This window comes from Ascaphus truei, chromosome 3 (assembly GCF_040206685.1).
Source record: "Ascaphus truei isolate aAscTru1 chromosome 3, aAscTru1.hap1, whole genome shotgun sequence".
Lineage (NCBI taxonomy): Eukaryota > Metazoa > Chordata > Amphibia > Anura > Ascaphidae > Ascaphus > Ascaphus truei.
In genome coordinates this window covers 427,108,293-427,124,293 of record NC_134485.1, presented here as the reverse complement: position 1 = coordinate 427,124,293, position 16,001 = coordinate 427,108,293, and the positions used below count along the sequence as shown (strand labels likewise).

The 16,001-nt window shown below is 51.2% G+C and overlaps 1 protein-coding gene across 4 annotated transcripts in view; it reads right to left on the bottom strand.

Annotated features, from left to right (window-relative positions):
- The window catches only part of XNDC1N (XRCC1 N-terminal domain containing 1, N-terminal like), a 47,366-nt gene that overhangs the window by 6,043 nt on the left and 25,322 nt on the right, over nt 1-16,001 (bottom strand). For all 4 annotated transcript variants that reach the window (XM_075592823.1, XM_075592824.1, XM_075592822.1 and 1 more), the window contains 3 exons: nt 14,050-14,147; nt 11,736-11,968; nt 2,849-2,951 (listed from right to left, as the gene is read on the bottom strand). In XM_075592823.1, the coding sequence (XP_075448938.1) occupies nt 2,849-2,951; nt 11,736-11,968; nt 14,050-14,147 (434 nt within the window). The remainder of the gene's footprint in view (nt 1-2,848; nt 2,952-11,735; nt 11,969-14,049; nt 14,148-16,001) is intronic.

Genomic DNA, 16,001 nt, shown 5'->3' with positions numbered 1-16,001 from the left:
CCACCTCCCACCCTTCACCTCCCCTCCACCTCCCCTCCACCCCCCCTCCACCCCCCCTTCACCTCCCCCTTCACCTCCCCCCCCCCTTCACCTCCCCTCCTTCACCTCCCCTCCACCACCCCCCTTCACCTCCCCTCCTTCACCTCCCCTCCTTCACCTCCCCTCCAGCCCCCCCCCTCTTCACCTCCCTTCCACCCCCCCTTCACCTCCCTTTCACCCCCCTTCACCTCCCCTCCACCCCCCCTTTCACCTCCCCTCCCCCCCACCACCCCCTTCGCCTCCCCTCCACCCCCCCTTCGCCTCCCCTCCACCCCCCCCTTCGCCTCCGCTCCACCCCCCCCTCGCCTCCCCTCCACCCCCCCCCTTCGCCTCCCCTCCACCCCCCCCTTCGCCTCCCCTCCACCCCCCCCTTCGCCTCCCCTCCACCCCCCCTTCGCCTCCCCCACCCCTTCCCACCGCCTCCCTCCCTTCCCACCGCCTCCCCACCCCCCTTCCCACCGCCTCCCCACCCCCTTCCCACCGCCTCCCCACCCCCCTTCCCACCGCCTCCCCCTTCCCACCGCCTGCCCCCCCGCCTCCCCCTCCCGCCTGCCCCCCCTTCACCTCCCCTCCACCCCCCCCTTCACCTCCCCTCCACCCCCCCTTCACCTCCCTCCACCCCCCCTCCACCCCCCCTTCACCTCCCCTCCACCCCCCCTCCTTCACCTCCCCTCCACCCCCCCCTCTTCACCTCCCTTCCACCCCCCCCTCTTCACCTCCCTTCCACCCCCCCCCCCTTCACCTCCCTTCCACCCCCCCCCCTCTTCACCTCCCTTCCACCCCCCCCCTTCACCTCCCTTCCACCCCCCTTCCACCCCCCCCTTCACCTCCCCTCCACCCCCCTTCCAACCCCCCTTCACCTCCCCTCCACCTCCCCTCCACCCCCCCCTTCACCTCCCCTCCACCCCCTCCTTCACCTCCCCTCCCCCCCCCTTCACCTCCCCTCCCCCCCCTTCACCTCCCCTCCACCCCCCCCCCCTTCACCTCCCCTCCACCCCCCCCCCTTCACCTCCCCTCCACCCCCCCCCTTCACCTCCCCTCCACCCCCCCCCTTCGCCTCCCCTCCACCCCCCCTTCGCCTCCCCTCCACCCCCCCTTCGCCTCCCCTCCCTTCCCACCGCCTCCCCACCCCCCTTCCCACCGCCTCCCCACCCCCCTTCCCACCGCCTCCCCACCCCCCTTCCCACCGCCTCCCACCGCCTCCCCTCCCCCCTTCCCACCGCCTCCCCTCCCCCTTCCCACCGCTTCCCCTCCCCCCTTCCCACCGCTTCCCCCCCCTTCCCACCGCCTCCCAGCCCCCCTTCCCACCGCCTCCCGCCCCCCTTCCCACCGCCTCCCCCCCCCCTTCCCACCGCCTCCCCCCCCCCTTTCCCACCGCCCCCCCCCCCTTCCCACCGCCTCCCCTCCTTCCCACCGCCTCCCCTCCCCCTTCCCACCGCCTCCCCTCCCCCTTCCCACCGCCTCCTCCCCCCTTCCCACCGAATCCCCCCCTTCCCACCACCTCCCCCCCCCTTCCCACCGCCTCACAACCCACGCGCCACCCGCCGCCTCACACCCTAGCAGGACCCACACTCAGACAGCACTCACAACCCACGCACCACCCGCCGCCTCACACCCTAGCAGGACCCCCACTCGCAGACAGCACTCACAACCCACGCGCCACCCGCCGCCTCACACCCTAGCAGGACCCCCACTCACAGACAGCACTCACAACCCACGCACCACCCGCCGCCTCACACCCTAGCAGGACCCCCACTCACAGACAGCACTCACAACCCACGCACCACCCGCCGCCTCACACCCTAGCAGGACCCCCACTCACAGACAGCACTCACAACCCACGCACCACCCGCCGCCTCACACCCTAGCAGGACCCCCACTCACAGACAGCACTCACAATCCACGCACCACCCGCCCCCTCACACCCTAGCAGGACCCCCACTCACAGACAGCACTCACAACCCACGCACCACCCGCCGCCTCACACCCTAGCAGGACCCCCACTCACAGACAGCACTCACAACACACGCGCCACCCGCCGCCTCACACCCTAGCAGGACACACGCCTCACATTTTTACATCTGTTATGTCACCAAAATATACATTGTACTGTGGTGTGTTTACAATAAACCATTTTTATACAACATCGTATTACATTTTATTCGATCTTTCTTTTCAACATTATTATCCAACCTTTACAACAAATACTCACCTATTGTTCCACAATTTATAAATAATACTACCTATTACGCATTTACATCCCGGGCAACGCCGGGTCTCTCAGCTAGTACTCTATAAATGAAATATTTCAAATCATACAGTGCCGTACTGTTCTCTACGTTTGTGGGAACATATATGTAGCAGCCTCCATGTATTTGGAATAGGTTCAACCCCCCTTTATTGTAACCTTTTTTTTCCCCCTTTCATTAATCATCCTAATACAAACATTAAAAAAATGATGTAAGAAAGTAGATTCCAGTTTGTAGAAACATGGATGTAACACGGTATTTTTATTGGTCAAAGTTCCCTTCACATACTGTAAATAAAATAAGGCAGTATTAAAGTGACATGGCAGAAGTCACGCCATTTATTCCCACACGCATCCGCTGCAATGATCAGCTCTGCACCTTTTAATGGTGAATCAATGATCTAGCTTGTGGGAACACTAACAATGACGACAGCTGGATGGCAGCAGGCTCTGGGGAAGGTGAAACTCATGTGGTTCAAGTCTAATGAAACGTTGCAGCCGCTGAGCCCGTGGAGAGAACACACGTCCCCCAGGGACACACTCGTTTCATCAGTCGCTCACCTTCTGGGGGGCCCCTGCACGCTCAGCCTCCGTCTGCCACTCGGTTTCATGCATTCCTGCGGTGGAGGGGTAGGTGGAGTCCTGGAGGTGTCAGCCCAGGAGCCTTGGGGATAGAGCAAAATGGTGGTGGTGTCAGAAGAGAAATAAAAAGGTAAAAAAAAGGCCAGGACGGCTGTATTCTGCATGTCAGTTTGTATCATAATGGATTTGTATACCGCCAACCATGTGTGCGGTGCTTTACAGGCATCATCAGAGACACAATACTGGGTACTGGGAGGTATAACACATAGAGGGACAAGTGCAGGATACGTAAAAGGAAAACATTGACAGTACCCCTGATCCAGAAGAGCTTACAATCTAAAGCCCAGATCCACAAATCTAAGTTAAGTCACTTAATGTAGCGTCAACCTAACATCTTGTTAAGACTAAAAGGGCATCTGTAAAGGACAATAACATAACGGTAACTCGCGTGTGACCCATAAAGAGCATGGCGGTAACTATAACGGTAACTCACGTGTGCTCCCATAAAGAGCATGGCGGTAACTATAACGGTAACTCGCGTGTGCTCCCATAAAGAGCATGGCGGTAACTATAACGGTAACTCACGTGTGCTCCCATAAAGAGCATGGCGGTAACTATAACGGTAACTCACGTGTGCTCACATAAAGAGCATGGCGGTAACTATAACGGTAACTCGCGTGTGCTCCCATAAAGAGCATGGCGGTAACTATAACGGTAACTCGCGTGTGCTCACATAAAGAGCATGGCGGTAACTATAACGGTAACTCACGTGTGCTCACATAAAGAGCATGGCGGTAACTATAACGGTAACTCGCGTGTGCTCCCATAAAGAACATGGCGGTAACTATAACGGCAAGTCACGTGTTCTCCCATAAAGAGCATGGCGGTAACTATAACGGTAACTCACGTGTTCTCCCATAAAGAGCATGGCGGTAACTATAACGGCAAGACACGTGTGCTCCCATAAAGAGCATGGCGGTAACTATAACGGTAACTCACGTGTTCTCCCATAAAGAGCATGGCGGTACCTATAACGGTAACTCACGTGTGCTCCCATAAAGAGCATGGCGGTAACTATAACGGTAACTCACGTGTGCTCCCATAAAGAGCATGGCGGTAACTATAACGGTAACTCACGTGTGCTCCCATAAAGAGCATGGCGGTAACTATAACGGTAACTCACGTGTGCTCCCATAAAGAGCATGGCGGTAACTATAACGGTAACTCACGTGTGCTCCCATAAAGAGCATGGCGGTAACGATAACGGCAACTCACGTGTGCTCCCATAAAGAGCATGGCGGGAACTATAACGGTAACTCACGTGTTCTCCCATAAAGAGCATGGCGGTAACTATAACGGTAACTCACGTGTGCTCCCATAAAGAGCATGGCGGTAACTATAACGGTAACTCACGTGTGCTCCCATAAAGAGCATGGCGGTAACTATAACGGTAACTCGCGTGTGCTCACATAAAGAGCATGGCGGTAACTATAACGGTAACTCACGTGTGCTCCCATAAAGAGCATGGCGGTAACTATAACGGTAACTCGCGTGTGCTCCCATAAAGAGCATGGCGGTAACTATAACGGTAACTCGCGTGTGCTCCCATAAAGAGCATGGCGGTAACTATAACGGCAAGTCACGTGTTCTCCCATAAAGAGCATGGCGGTAACTATAACGGTAACTCACGTGTTCTCCCATAAAGAGCATGGCGGTAACTATAACGGCAAGTCACGTGTGCTCCCATAAAGAGCATGGCGGTAACTATAACGGTAACTCACGTGTTCTCCCATAAAGAGCATGGCGGTAACTATAACGGTAACTCACGTGTGCTCCCATAAAGAGCATGGCGGTAACTATAACGGTAACTCACGTGTTCTCCCATAAAGAGCATGGCGGTAACTATAACGGTAACTCACGTGTGCTCCCATAAAGAGCATGGCGGTAACTATAACGGTAACTCACGTGTGCTCCCATAAAGAGCATGGCGGTAACTATAACGGTAACTCACGTGTGCTCCCATAAAGAGCATGGCGGTAACTATAACGGTAACTCACGTGTGCTCCCATAAAGAGCATGGCGGTAACTATAACGGTAACTCACGTGTGCTCACATAAAGAGCATGGCGGTAACGTGAACGGTAACTCACGTGTGCTCCCATAAAGAGCATGGCGGTAACTATAACGGTAACTCACGTGTGCTCCCATAAAGAGCATGGCGGTAACTATAACGGTAACTCACGTGTGCTCCCATAAAGAGCATGGCGGTAACTATAACGGTAACTCACGTGTGCTCCCATAAAGAGCATGGCGGTAACGATAACGGCAACTCACGTGTGCTCCCATAAAGAGCATGGCGGTAACTATAACGGTAACTCACGTGTTCTCCCATAAAGAGCATGGCGGTAACTATAACGGTAACTCACGTGTTCTCCCATAAAGAGCACGGCGGTAACTATAACGGCAACTCACGTGTGCTCCCATAAAGAGCATGCGGTAACTATAACGGCAACTCACGTGTGCTCCCATAAAGAGCATGCGGTAACTATAACGGCAACTCACGTGTGCTCCCATAAAGAGCATGCGGTAACTATAACGGCAACTCACGTGTGCTCCCATAAAGAGCATGGCGGTAACTATAACGGCAACTCACGTGTGCTCCCATAAAGAGCATGGCGGTAACTATAACGGCAAGTCACGTGTGCTCCCATAAAGAGCATGGCGGTAACTATAACGGTAACTCGCGTGTGCTCCCATAAAGAGCATGGCGGTAACTATAACGGTAACTCGCGTGTGCTCCCATAAAGAGCATGGCGGTAACTATAACGGTAACTCGCGTGTGCTCCCATAAAGAGCATGGCGGTAACTATAACGGTAACTCGCGTGTGCTCACATAAAGAGCATGGCGGTAACTATAACGGCAACTCACGTGTGCTCCCATAAAGAGCATGGCGGTAACTATAACGGCAAGCCACGTGTGCTCCCATAAAGAGCATGGCGGTAACGTGAACGGTAAGCCACGTGTGCTCCCATAAAGAGCATGGCGGTAACTATAACGGCAAGCCACGTGTGCTCCCATAAACAGCATGGCGGTAACTATAACGGTAACTCACGTGTTCTCCCATAAAGAGCATGGCGGTAACTATAACGGTAACTCACGTGTTCTCCCATAAAGAGCATGGCGGTAACTATAACGGCAACTCACGTGTGCTCCCATAAAGAGCATGGCGGTAACTATAACGGTAACTCACGTGTTCTCCCATAAAGAGCATGGCGGTAACTATAACGGTAACTCACGTGTGCTCCCATAAAGAGCATGGCGGTAACTATAACGGTAACTCACGTGTGCTCCCATAAAGAGCATGGCGGTAACTATAACGGTAACTCACGTGTGCTCCCATAAAGAGCATGGCGGTAACTATAACGGCAACTCACGTGTGCTCCCATAAAGAGCATGCGGTAACTATAACGGCAACTCACGTGTGCTCCCATAAAGAGCATGCGGTAACTATAACGGCAACTCACGTGTGCTCCCATAAAGAGCATGGCGGTAACTATAACGGTAACTCACGTGTGCTCCCATAAAGAGCATGGCGGTAACTATAACGGCAACTCACGTGTGCTCCCATAAAGAGCACGGCGATAACTATAACGGTAACTCACGTGTGCTCCCATAAAGAGCATGGCGGTAACTATAACGGCAACTCACGTGTGCTCCCATAAACAGCATGGCGGTAACTATAACGGTAACTCGCGTGTGCTCACATAAAGAGCATGGCGGTAACTATAACGGTAACTCACGTGTGCTCCCATAAAGAGCATGGCGGTAACGTGAACGGTAAGCCACGTGTGCTCCCATAAAGAGCATGGCGGTAACTATAACGGCAACTCACGTGTGCTCCCATAAAGAGCATGGCGGTAACTATAACGGCAACTCACGTGTGCTCCCATAAAGAGCATGGCGGTAACTATAACGGTAAGTCACGTGTGCTCCCATAAAGAGCATGGCGGTAACTATAACGGTAACTCACGTGTTCTATCATAAAGAGCATGGCGGTAACTATAACGGTAACTCACGTGTGCTCCCATAAAGAGCATGGCGGTAACTATAACGGTAACTCGCGTGTGCTCACATAAAGAGCATGGCGGTAACTATAACGGTAACTCGCGTGTGCTCACATAAAGAGCATGGCGGTAACTATAACGGCAACTCACGTGTGCTCCCATAAAGAGCATGGCGGTAACTATAACGGCAAGCCACGTGTGCTCCCATAAAGAGCATGCGGTAACTATAACGGCAACTCACGTGTTCTCCCATAAAGAGCATGGCGGTAACTATAACGGTAACTCACGTGTTCTCCCATAAAGAGCATGGCGGTAACTATAACGGCAACTCACGTGTGCTCCCATAAAGAGCATGGCGGTAACTATAACGGTAACTCACGTGTGCTCCCATAAAGAGCATGGCGGTAACTATAACGGTAACTCACGTGTTCTCCCATAAAGAGCATGGCGGTAACTATAACGGCAAGTCACGTGTGCTCCCATAAAGAGCATGGCGGTAACTATAACGGTAACTCACGTGTACTCCCATAAACAGCATGGCGGTAACTATAACGGTAACTCACGTGTGCTCCCATAAAGAGCATGGCGGTAACTATAACGGTAACTCACGTGTGCTCCCATAAAGAGCATGGCGGTAACTATAACGGCAACTCACGTGTGCTCCCATAAAGAGCATGGCGGTAACTATAACGGTAACTCACGTGTGCTCCCATAAAGAGCATGGCGGTAACTATAACGGTAACTCGCGTGTGCTCCCATAAAGAGCATGGCGGTAACTATAACGGTAACTCACGTGTGCTCACATAAAGAGCACGGCGGTAACTATAACGGTAACTCACGTGTTCTCCCATAAAGAGCCTGGCGGTAACTATAACGGTAACTCGCGTGTGCTCCCATAAAGAGCATCGCGGTAACTATAACGGTAAGCCACGTGTGCTCCCATAAAGAGCATGGCGGTAACTATAACGGTAACTCACGTGTTCTATCATAAAGAGCATGGCGGTAACTATAACGGTAACTCACGTGTGCTCCCATAAAGAGCATGGCGGTAACTATAACGGTAAGCCACGTGTGCTCCCATAAAGAGCAGGGCGGTAACTAGAACGGTAACTCACGTGTGCTCCCATAAAGAGCATGGCGGTAACTATAACGGTAACTCACGTGTGCTCCCATAAAGAGCATGGCGGTAACTATAACGGTAACTCACGTGTGCTCCCATAAAGAGCATGGCGGTAACTATAACGGTAACTCACGTGTGCTCCCATAAAGAGCATGGCGGTAACTAGAACGGTAAGCCGCATGTTCTCCCATAAAGAGCATGGGAGTAACTATAACGGTAACTCACGTGTGCTCCCATAAAGAGCATGGCGGTAACTATAACGGTAACTCACGTGTGCTCCCATAAAGAGCATGGCGGTAACTATAACGGTAACTCACGTGTGCTCCCATAAAGAGCATGGCGGTAACTAGAACGGTAAGCCGCATGTTCTCCCATAAAGAGCATGGGAGTAACTATAACGGTAACTCACGTGTGCTCCCATAAAAAGCATGGCGGTAACTAGAACGGTAAGCCGCATGTTCTCCCATAAAGAGCATGGGAGTAACTATAACGGTAACTCACGTGTGCTCCCATAAAGAGCATGGGAGTAACTATAACGGTAACTCACGTGTGCTCCCATAAAGAGCATGGTGGTAACTATAACGGTAACTCACGTGTGCTCCCATAAAGAGCATGGTGGTAACTATAACGGTAACTCACGTGTGCTCCCATAAAGAGCATGGTGGTAACTAGAACGGTAACTCACGTGTGCTCCCATAAAGAGCATGGCGGTAACTATAACGGTAACTCACGTGTGCTCCCATAAAGAGCATGGCGGTAACTAGAACGGTAACTCACGTGTGCTCCCATAAAGAGCATGGCGGTAACTAGAACGGCAAGTCACGTGTGCTCCCATAAAGAGCAGGGTGGTAACTAGAACGGTAACTCGCGTGTTCTCCCATAAAGAGCATGGCGGTAACTAGAACGGCAAGTCACGTGTGCTCCCATAAAGAGCATGGCGGTAACTAGAACGGAAAGTCGCGTGTGCTCCCATAAAGAGCATGGCGGTAACTATAACGGTAACTCGCGTGTTCTCCCATAAAGAGCACGGTGGTAACTAGAACGGTAACTCACGTGTTCTCCCATAAAGACCAGGGTGGTAACTAGAACGGTAACTCGCGTGTTCTCCCATAAAGAGCATGGCGGTAACTAGAACGGCAAGTCACGTGTGCTCCCATAAAGAGCATGGCGGTAACTAGAACGGAAAGTCGCGTGTGCTCCCATAAAGAGCATGGCGGTAACTATAACGGTAACTCGCGTGTTCTCCCATAAAGAGCACGGTGGTAACTAGAACGGTAACTCACGTGTTCTCCCATAAAGAGCATGGCGGTAACTATAACGGTAACTCACGTGTGCTCCCATAAAGAGCATGGCGGAAACTATAACGGTAAGCCACGTGTGCTCCCATAAAGAGCATGGCGGTAACTATAACGGTAACTCACGTGTTCTATCATAAAGAGCATGGCGGTAACTATAACGGTAACTCACGTGTGCTCCCATAAAGAGCATGGCGGTAACTATAACGGTAAGCCACGTGTTCTCCCATAAAGAGCAGGGCGGTAACTAGAACGGTAACTCACGTGTGCTCCCATAAAGAGCATGGCGGTAACTATAACGGTAACTCACGTGTGCTCCCATAAAGAGCATGGCGGTAACTATAACGGTAACTCACGTGTGCTCCCATAAAGAGCATGGCGGTAACTATAACAGTAACTCACGTGTGCTCCCATAAAGAGCATGGCGGTAACTATAACGGTAACTCACGTGTGCTCCCATAAAGAGCATGGCGGTAACTAGAACGGTAAGCCGCATGTTCTCCCATAAAGAGCATGGGAGTAACTATAACGGTAACTCACGTGTGCTCCCATAAAGAGCATGGCGGTAACTATAACGGTAACTCACGTGTGCTCCCATAAAGAGCATGGCGGTAACTAGAACGGTAAGCCGCATGTTCTCCCATAAAGAGCATGGGAGTAACTATAACGGTAACTCACGTGTGCTCCCATAAAGAGCATGGCGGTAACTATAACGGTAACTCACGTGTGCTCCCATAAAGAGCAGGGTGGTAACTAGAACGGTAACTCACGTGTGCTCCCATAAAGAGCAGGGTGGTAACTAGAACGGTAACTCGCGTGTTCTCCCATAAAGAGCATGGCGGTAACTAGAACGGCAAGTCACGTGTGCTCCCATAAAGAGCATGGCGGTAACTAGAACGGAAAGTCGCGTGTGCTCCCATAAAGAGCATGGCGGTAACTATAACGGTAACTCGCGTGTTCTCCCATAAAGAGCACGGTGGTAACTAGAACGGTAACTCACGTGTTCTCCCATAAAGAGCATGGCGGTAACTATAACGGTAACTCACGTGTGCTCCCATAAAGAGCATGGCGGAAACTATAACGGTAAGCCACGTGTTCTTCCATAAAGAGCATGGCGGTAACTATAACGGTAACTCACGTGTGCTCACATAAAGAGCATGGCGGTAACGTGAACGGTAACTCACGTGTGCTCCCATAAAGAGCATGGCGGTAACTATAACGGACTTCAGTCATAATAAGATGCAAATTATATGCAAATAAGGTGTTAGTCTCCAATGAAGTCCATTAAGGAGAACGCTGGGACATTACTTAAGTTTTATACCTAAGCGTGGCGTTACTCCTACCCAGACAGTGACCTGGGGCATTTGCAGGGTTCGGATAGGTGTAATACCACAGTTAGGCATACTTTAACTATCAGTTATTTTCCTGCATTATTTCCCTCTCCTCCATCTCTTCACTTCAGCAAAAGTCCTATATCAGGGTCTGGATCGGATTAATACAGCGACTGGCAGTCTAGGACATTTCACCGCGACCAAAACGTCTCTAGCGGACACCACCGCAGGGACATTTCGACGCGATGTCGACTCTTGTGCCCGACTGCCGTCCACTGGGCGCCAAACCCAAAAAGCCAGGTCTGCCGTACCCGACCGCCTGCTCCGACAACTGCATGTTTAAATGTCTCACGCGGGACATTTAAAGATGCGCCTCGGAGCGGCCGGCCTAGGCAGTGTAGCGGTCCCACGCGGGACATTTAAACATGCAGTTGTCAAAGCGGCAAACCTGGCTTGTTGGGTCTGGTTCGTGGCGGACCGGACATCGCGGCGAAGTGTCCCGCGGTGAGCTGCCCTGCGGTAAAGTGTCACAGTGGCAGTTTTAGTCGCGGCGAAGCGTCCCATTCCAGAGACTGGCATATTGTCGTGTTATCGTAAATATAAACACAATGTTCTGCTACAGTTACACAATGTTAAACCTTTGCTAATGAGATGTAGTTCGGCCGTTGTGTTTTTACATCTAATCAGCTGTGAGGATACCATGTTAAATCAGGGAACATAACGTCCGCTCCGGTTTTAGGTAAAGTAATAAGCCCGGGCTCTAACAGAGCTTCGTGAAACGGGCCCTAAGTGACTCAAAGGTGGCTCAATCAGTGGCTCAGTCAAAGACTGAACCACCTGTGCTGAAGCAGGGATATCCTGAGCACCTGACCGGTTGGTGGCCCTTGAAGACTGGAGTTGGCCTTCCCCCTGATCTAATCAAATATTCCCAATGCATTGCGGATCCATTTGGCATAACAGGGATTCCAACACGGAGCACAGAGAGGGCTTTGCATGTGCGTTTGAACTTTACTCTGACTCTGATTTCTGTTCCTACGCGAGGCCTCGTGCACCCACCAGAGGGGGCTGGGCTTTGACCAGTGTCGCCCGCCTCCGGGGCGCCGCTCTGTTCTCCCAGAGCGGCGGGCGGGGAAGGGCTTGGCGGCGTGACGGCTGGGAAGCTGCGTTTGCGCGTCTTGGCTGCGGACAGGACCATGCGAGCTGTGCGGCTGAGGCAGGCTGCGCTCGCCAACCGCGGGGAGGAGACGGAAACGGCCGACTGGTCCTTCAGCTTGTCCTCCACGCGACCTCTAGGGAAAGGAGCGAGAAAAAGAGAGGCGTGACGCCTCGATTCACTCATCGGTGAACCGCCAATTTTTTATTTAGCAGCGTATTCACATTCTTTTACGGCTGGATGTTACTAAAAAGCGGTGTAATGCGGCAGGTAGAAGCTTATAGGGGTCCCTTGTTACAATGGATAAGAAGCAAAAGGTGACACACTGCGAATGCTCATTGGCATGTCATTACCCAGAATCCCTAGCTGCAGTGGAAGCATTACATGCTAGGAGATAATGGGGGAAAGCAGACCTGTCTGAGACATGTGACTGTGCTCACACGTGGTCATTTTATTTGCTGCACTAAAACATTGTAACATACAATTCCTTGTCACATCCTCCCTAGGAAGGATGTATTTACCATAAGCGTCATTAGATTATCAGTAAGGCTGCTGCCGTTAGGAGAATACCAGTGTACGCATCACATTATATCACATTACTTGACGCTTGTAGCCACAACATGTGACCCCCCAGTGACACACAATGACACGCATGCCAATACGTTTCCGCAGCTGGATTGGAACACGGAGGAATCCATTGTGAGGAGGTATAAGGTGCTGGGCTTTAAAGGAAAAGAAACTGGCCTGCTGGCAAAATTGGTGTTACCCTGGAGGCAAGTCACATTCACTCATATTTACTTAACGTGCTAGGTCCTAGGACAGAGGTGCGCAACTCCAGTCCTCAGGCCCCCCTAACAGGTCAGGTTTTCAGGATATCCCAGCTTCAGCACAGGTGGCTCAATCAGAGGCTCAGTCAAAGACTGAGCCTCTGATTGAGCCACCTGTGCTGAAGCAGGGACTGATTGAGCCACCACTGCTGAAGCAGCGATATCCAGAAAATCTGACCTGTTGGGGGGGTTTGAGGACAGGAGCAGAGTCCCCCTGCGCTAGGACACTTGAATAGGCGCTATGGCAGGGGGTGCGCAAAGTTTTTTTGTTGCGTCCCCCTTGTGTGCCGACTCCAGAGCTCGCGCCCCTCCTCCCCAGTGACCTGGCGTCACGTGACCCCGCAGCGTCATCTGATGCTCGTTTCCCTGACGACACGTCACATGACCCCGTGGCGTCATTTGCCGCCACGTTGTCATGGCGAAATGACCAGAAGCCGGCTGAACCTCAGTAAGTTGAGGATGCAGACACCTTGCGCCGTCCCCACCCCGGCATTTAATTTAAATGCCTCTGCAACCGCCCGCGTCCCCCCAGAAAAATCCCTGCGCCTCCCCAGTTTGCGCACGGCTGCTCTATGGTATCTTCTGGAATAGCACTGCTTAGTAAATGTGCGCCCTTTTACCCCCCGGGCCTCCGAAGCTGCACTCCCAAACCGACCTGCTGCAGAAAATGCACCAAAATACTCATCTTTCAGTCAATTAAGAAATCTAGAGACACATTTTGTGTTTAAAACCGGTGGGTTTAAACCTGTATTCCACAGAACCTCGGGGAACTGCGACCACAAAGGGAACGGTGGGTGTTTTACTTTTAGAGCCTACATAATCTTTAAATAAATAATTCAACAAAATAATCTTAAAAATGCACAGATATTGTAATGTTGTGTACAGGTCATGTACAGCTATGCTAGGATACAGGAAAGCATCGCTTTCTTGGAGAAAAACAGGATCCAGTAGGCACTCTGGGATCCCGAAGTCAGCAGAAATTCGGAAAGGAACAGTTGAAACAGGACTATAATGTGTGTTGATATTCTTCTATGGAAAAAAGGGATCCAACGCTCTACGGATTTTGAATTAAAAGCTAATTTATTTGTGCCACACAACGTTTCGACCTATATAGGTCTTTCTCAAGTGACAAGGCCTAGTCACTTGAGAAAGACCTATGTAGGTCGAAACGTTGTGTGGCACAAATAAATTCGCTTATAATTATAATTCCGTAGAGCGTTGGATCCCTTTCTTCCTGAGTATTGCCTGGGAATGACTCTGTTCATTCCTTGAACCAGCAGCACCGGTGGACTGTCTGTATTGATTTTCTTATGGTGGTGTGCAGCATATTCTATTGTTTATATTGATATTCTTCTATGCACAGTATATAATAAGAATAAAGACTCCCTACTGTGGGTCCGTCTCCTGTGCTTCTCTGATGAGCATCTTTCGGAACGCGGGGTTGGAGAGCAGGGGGGTGGCTGTGCTCTCCTCCCGGGAACCTTCATTCTGTGTTACGGAAACAAAATTGTAAATCAGGAGTTATTAAACTGATCGCTAGCCGAGCATGACAGCAAAGGCACAGGTGTAAAGCCAGTTAATGTGGGAAAAGACAAAAGGAACTTGCACTCACCACATGGGCCCTGAAACGTCACTATTTTTTTTCGAATTACGCAAGTACTGTATGTGTCTAAACCAGTGTTTTCTTTAACATTTTTTGGTTAAGGAACCCTATAATTATATTGTGAAATTCTGAGGAACCCCAACCCTCTCTAATAGCGCGCCTGAGATCAGATGCTTGTAAGGAACCCCAACCCTCTCTAATAGCGCGCCTGAGATCAGATGCATTGTAAGGAACCCCAACCCTCTCTAATAGCATATCTGAGATCAGATGCATTGTAAGGAACCCCAACCCTCTCTAAGGGCATGTTTGAGATCAGAAGCATTGCAATGAACCCCAACCCTCTCTAATAGTGCGTCTGGGATCAGATGCATTGTAAGGAACCCCAACCCCCTCTAATAGCGTGCCTGAGATCAGAAGCATTGTAAGGAACCCCTACCATCTCTAATCATGCATCTGGGATCAGATGCATTGTAAGGAACCCCAACCCTCTCTAATAGCACATCTGAGATCAGATACATTGTAAGGAACCCCAGCCCTCTCTAATAGCGCGCCTGAGATCAGATGCATTGTAAGAAACCGCAACCCTCTCTAATAGCGCGCCTGAGATCAGATGCATTGTAAGGAACCCCAACCCTCTCTAATAGAGAATCTGATTTCAGATGCAGTGTAAGGAACCCCAACCCTCTCTAATAGCATATCTGAGATCAAAAGCATTGTAATGAACCCCAACCCTCTCTAATAGTGCGTCTGGGATCAGATGCATTGTAAGGAACCCCAACCCCCTCTAATAGCGTGTCTGAGATCAGAAGCATTGTAAGGAACCACTACCATCTCTAATAGTGCATCTGGGATCAGATGCATTGTAAGGAACCCCAACCCTCTCTAATAGCACGTCTGAGATCAGATGCATTGTAAGGAACCCCAACCCTCTCTAATAGCGTGTCTGAGATCAGATGCATTGTAAGGAACCCCAACCCTCTCTAATAGCATGTCTGAGATCAGATGCATTGTAAGGAACCCCAACCCTCTCTAATAGCGCGCCTGAGATCAGATGCATTGTAAGAAACCGCAACCCTCTCTAATAGCGCGCCTGAGATCAAATGCATTGTAAGGAACCCCAACCCTCTCTAATAGCGCGCCTGAGATCAGATGCATTGTAAGGAACCCCAACCCTCTCTAATAGAGAATCTGATTTCAGATGCATTGTAAGGAACCCCAACCCTCTCTAATAGAGAATCGGATTTCAGATGCAGTGTAGGGAACCCCAACCCTCTCTAATAGCATATCTGAGATCAAAAGCATTGTAATGAACCCCAACCCTCTCTAATAGTGCGTCTGGGATCAGATGCATTGTAAGGAACCCCAACCCCCTCTAATAGCGTGTCTGAGATCAGAAGCATTGTAAGGAACCCCAACCCTCTCTAATAGCACGTCTGAGATCAGATGCATTGTAAGGAACCCCAACCCTCTCTAATAGCATGTCTGAGATCAGATGCATTGTAAGGAACCCCAACCCTCTCTAATAGCGCGTCTGAGATCAGATGCATTGTAAGGAACCCCAACCCTCTCTAATAGCGCGCCTGAGATCAGATGCATTGTAAGGAACCCCAACCCTCTCTAATAGCGCGTCTGAGATCAGATGCATTGTAAGGAACCCCAACCCTCTCTAATAGCGCGCCTGAGATCAGATGCATTGTAAGGAACCCCAACCCTCTCTAATAGCGAGTCTGTGATCAGAT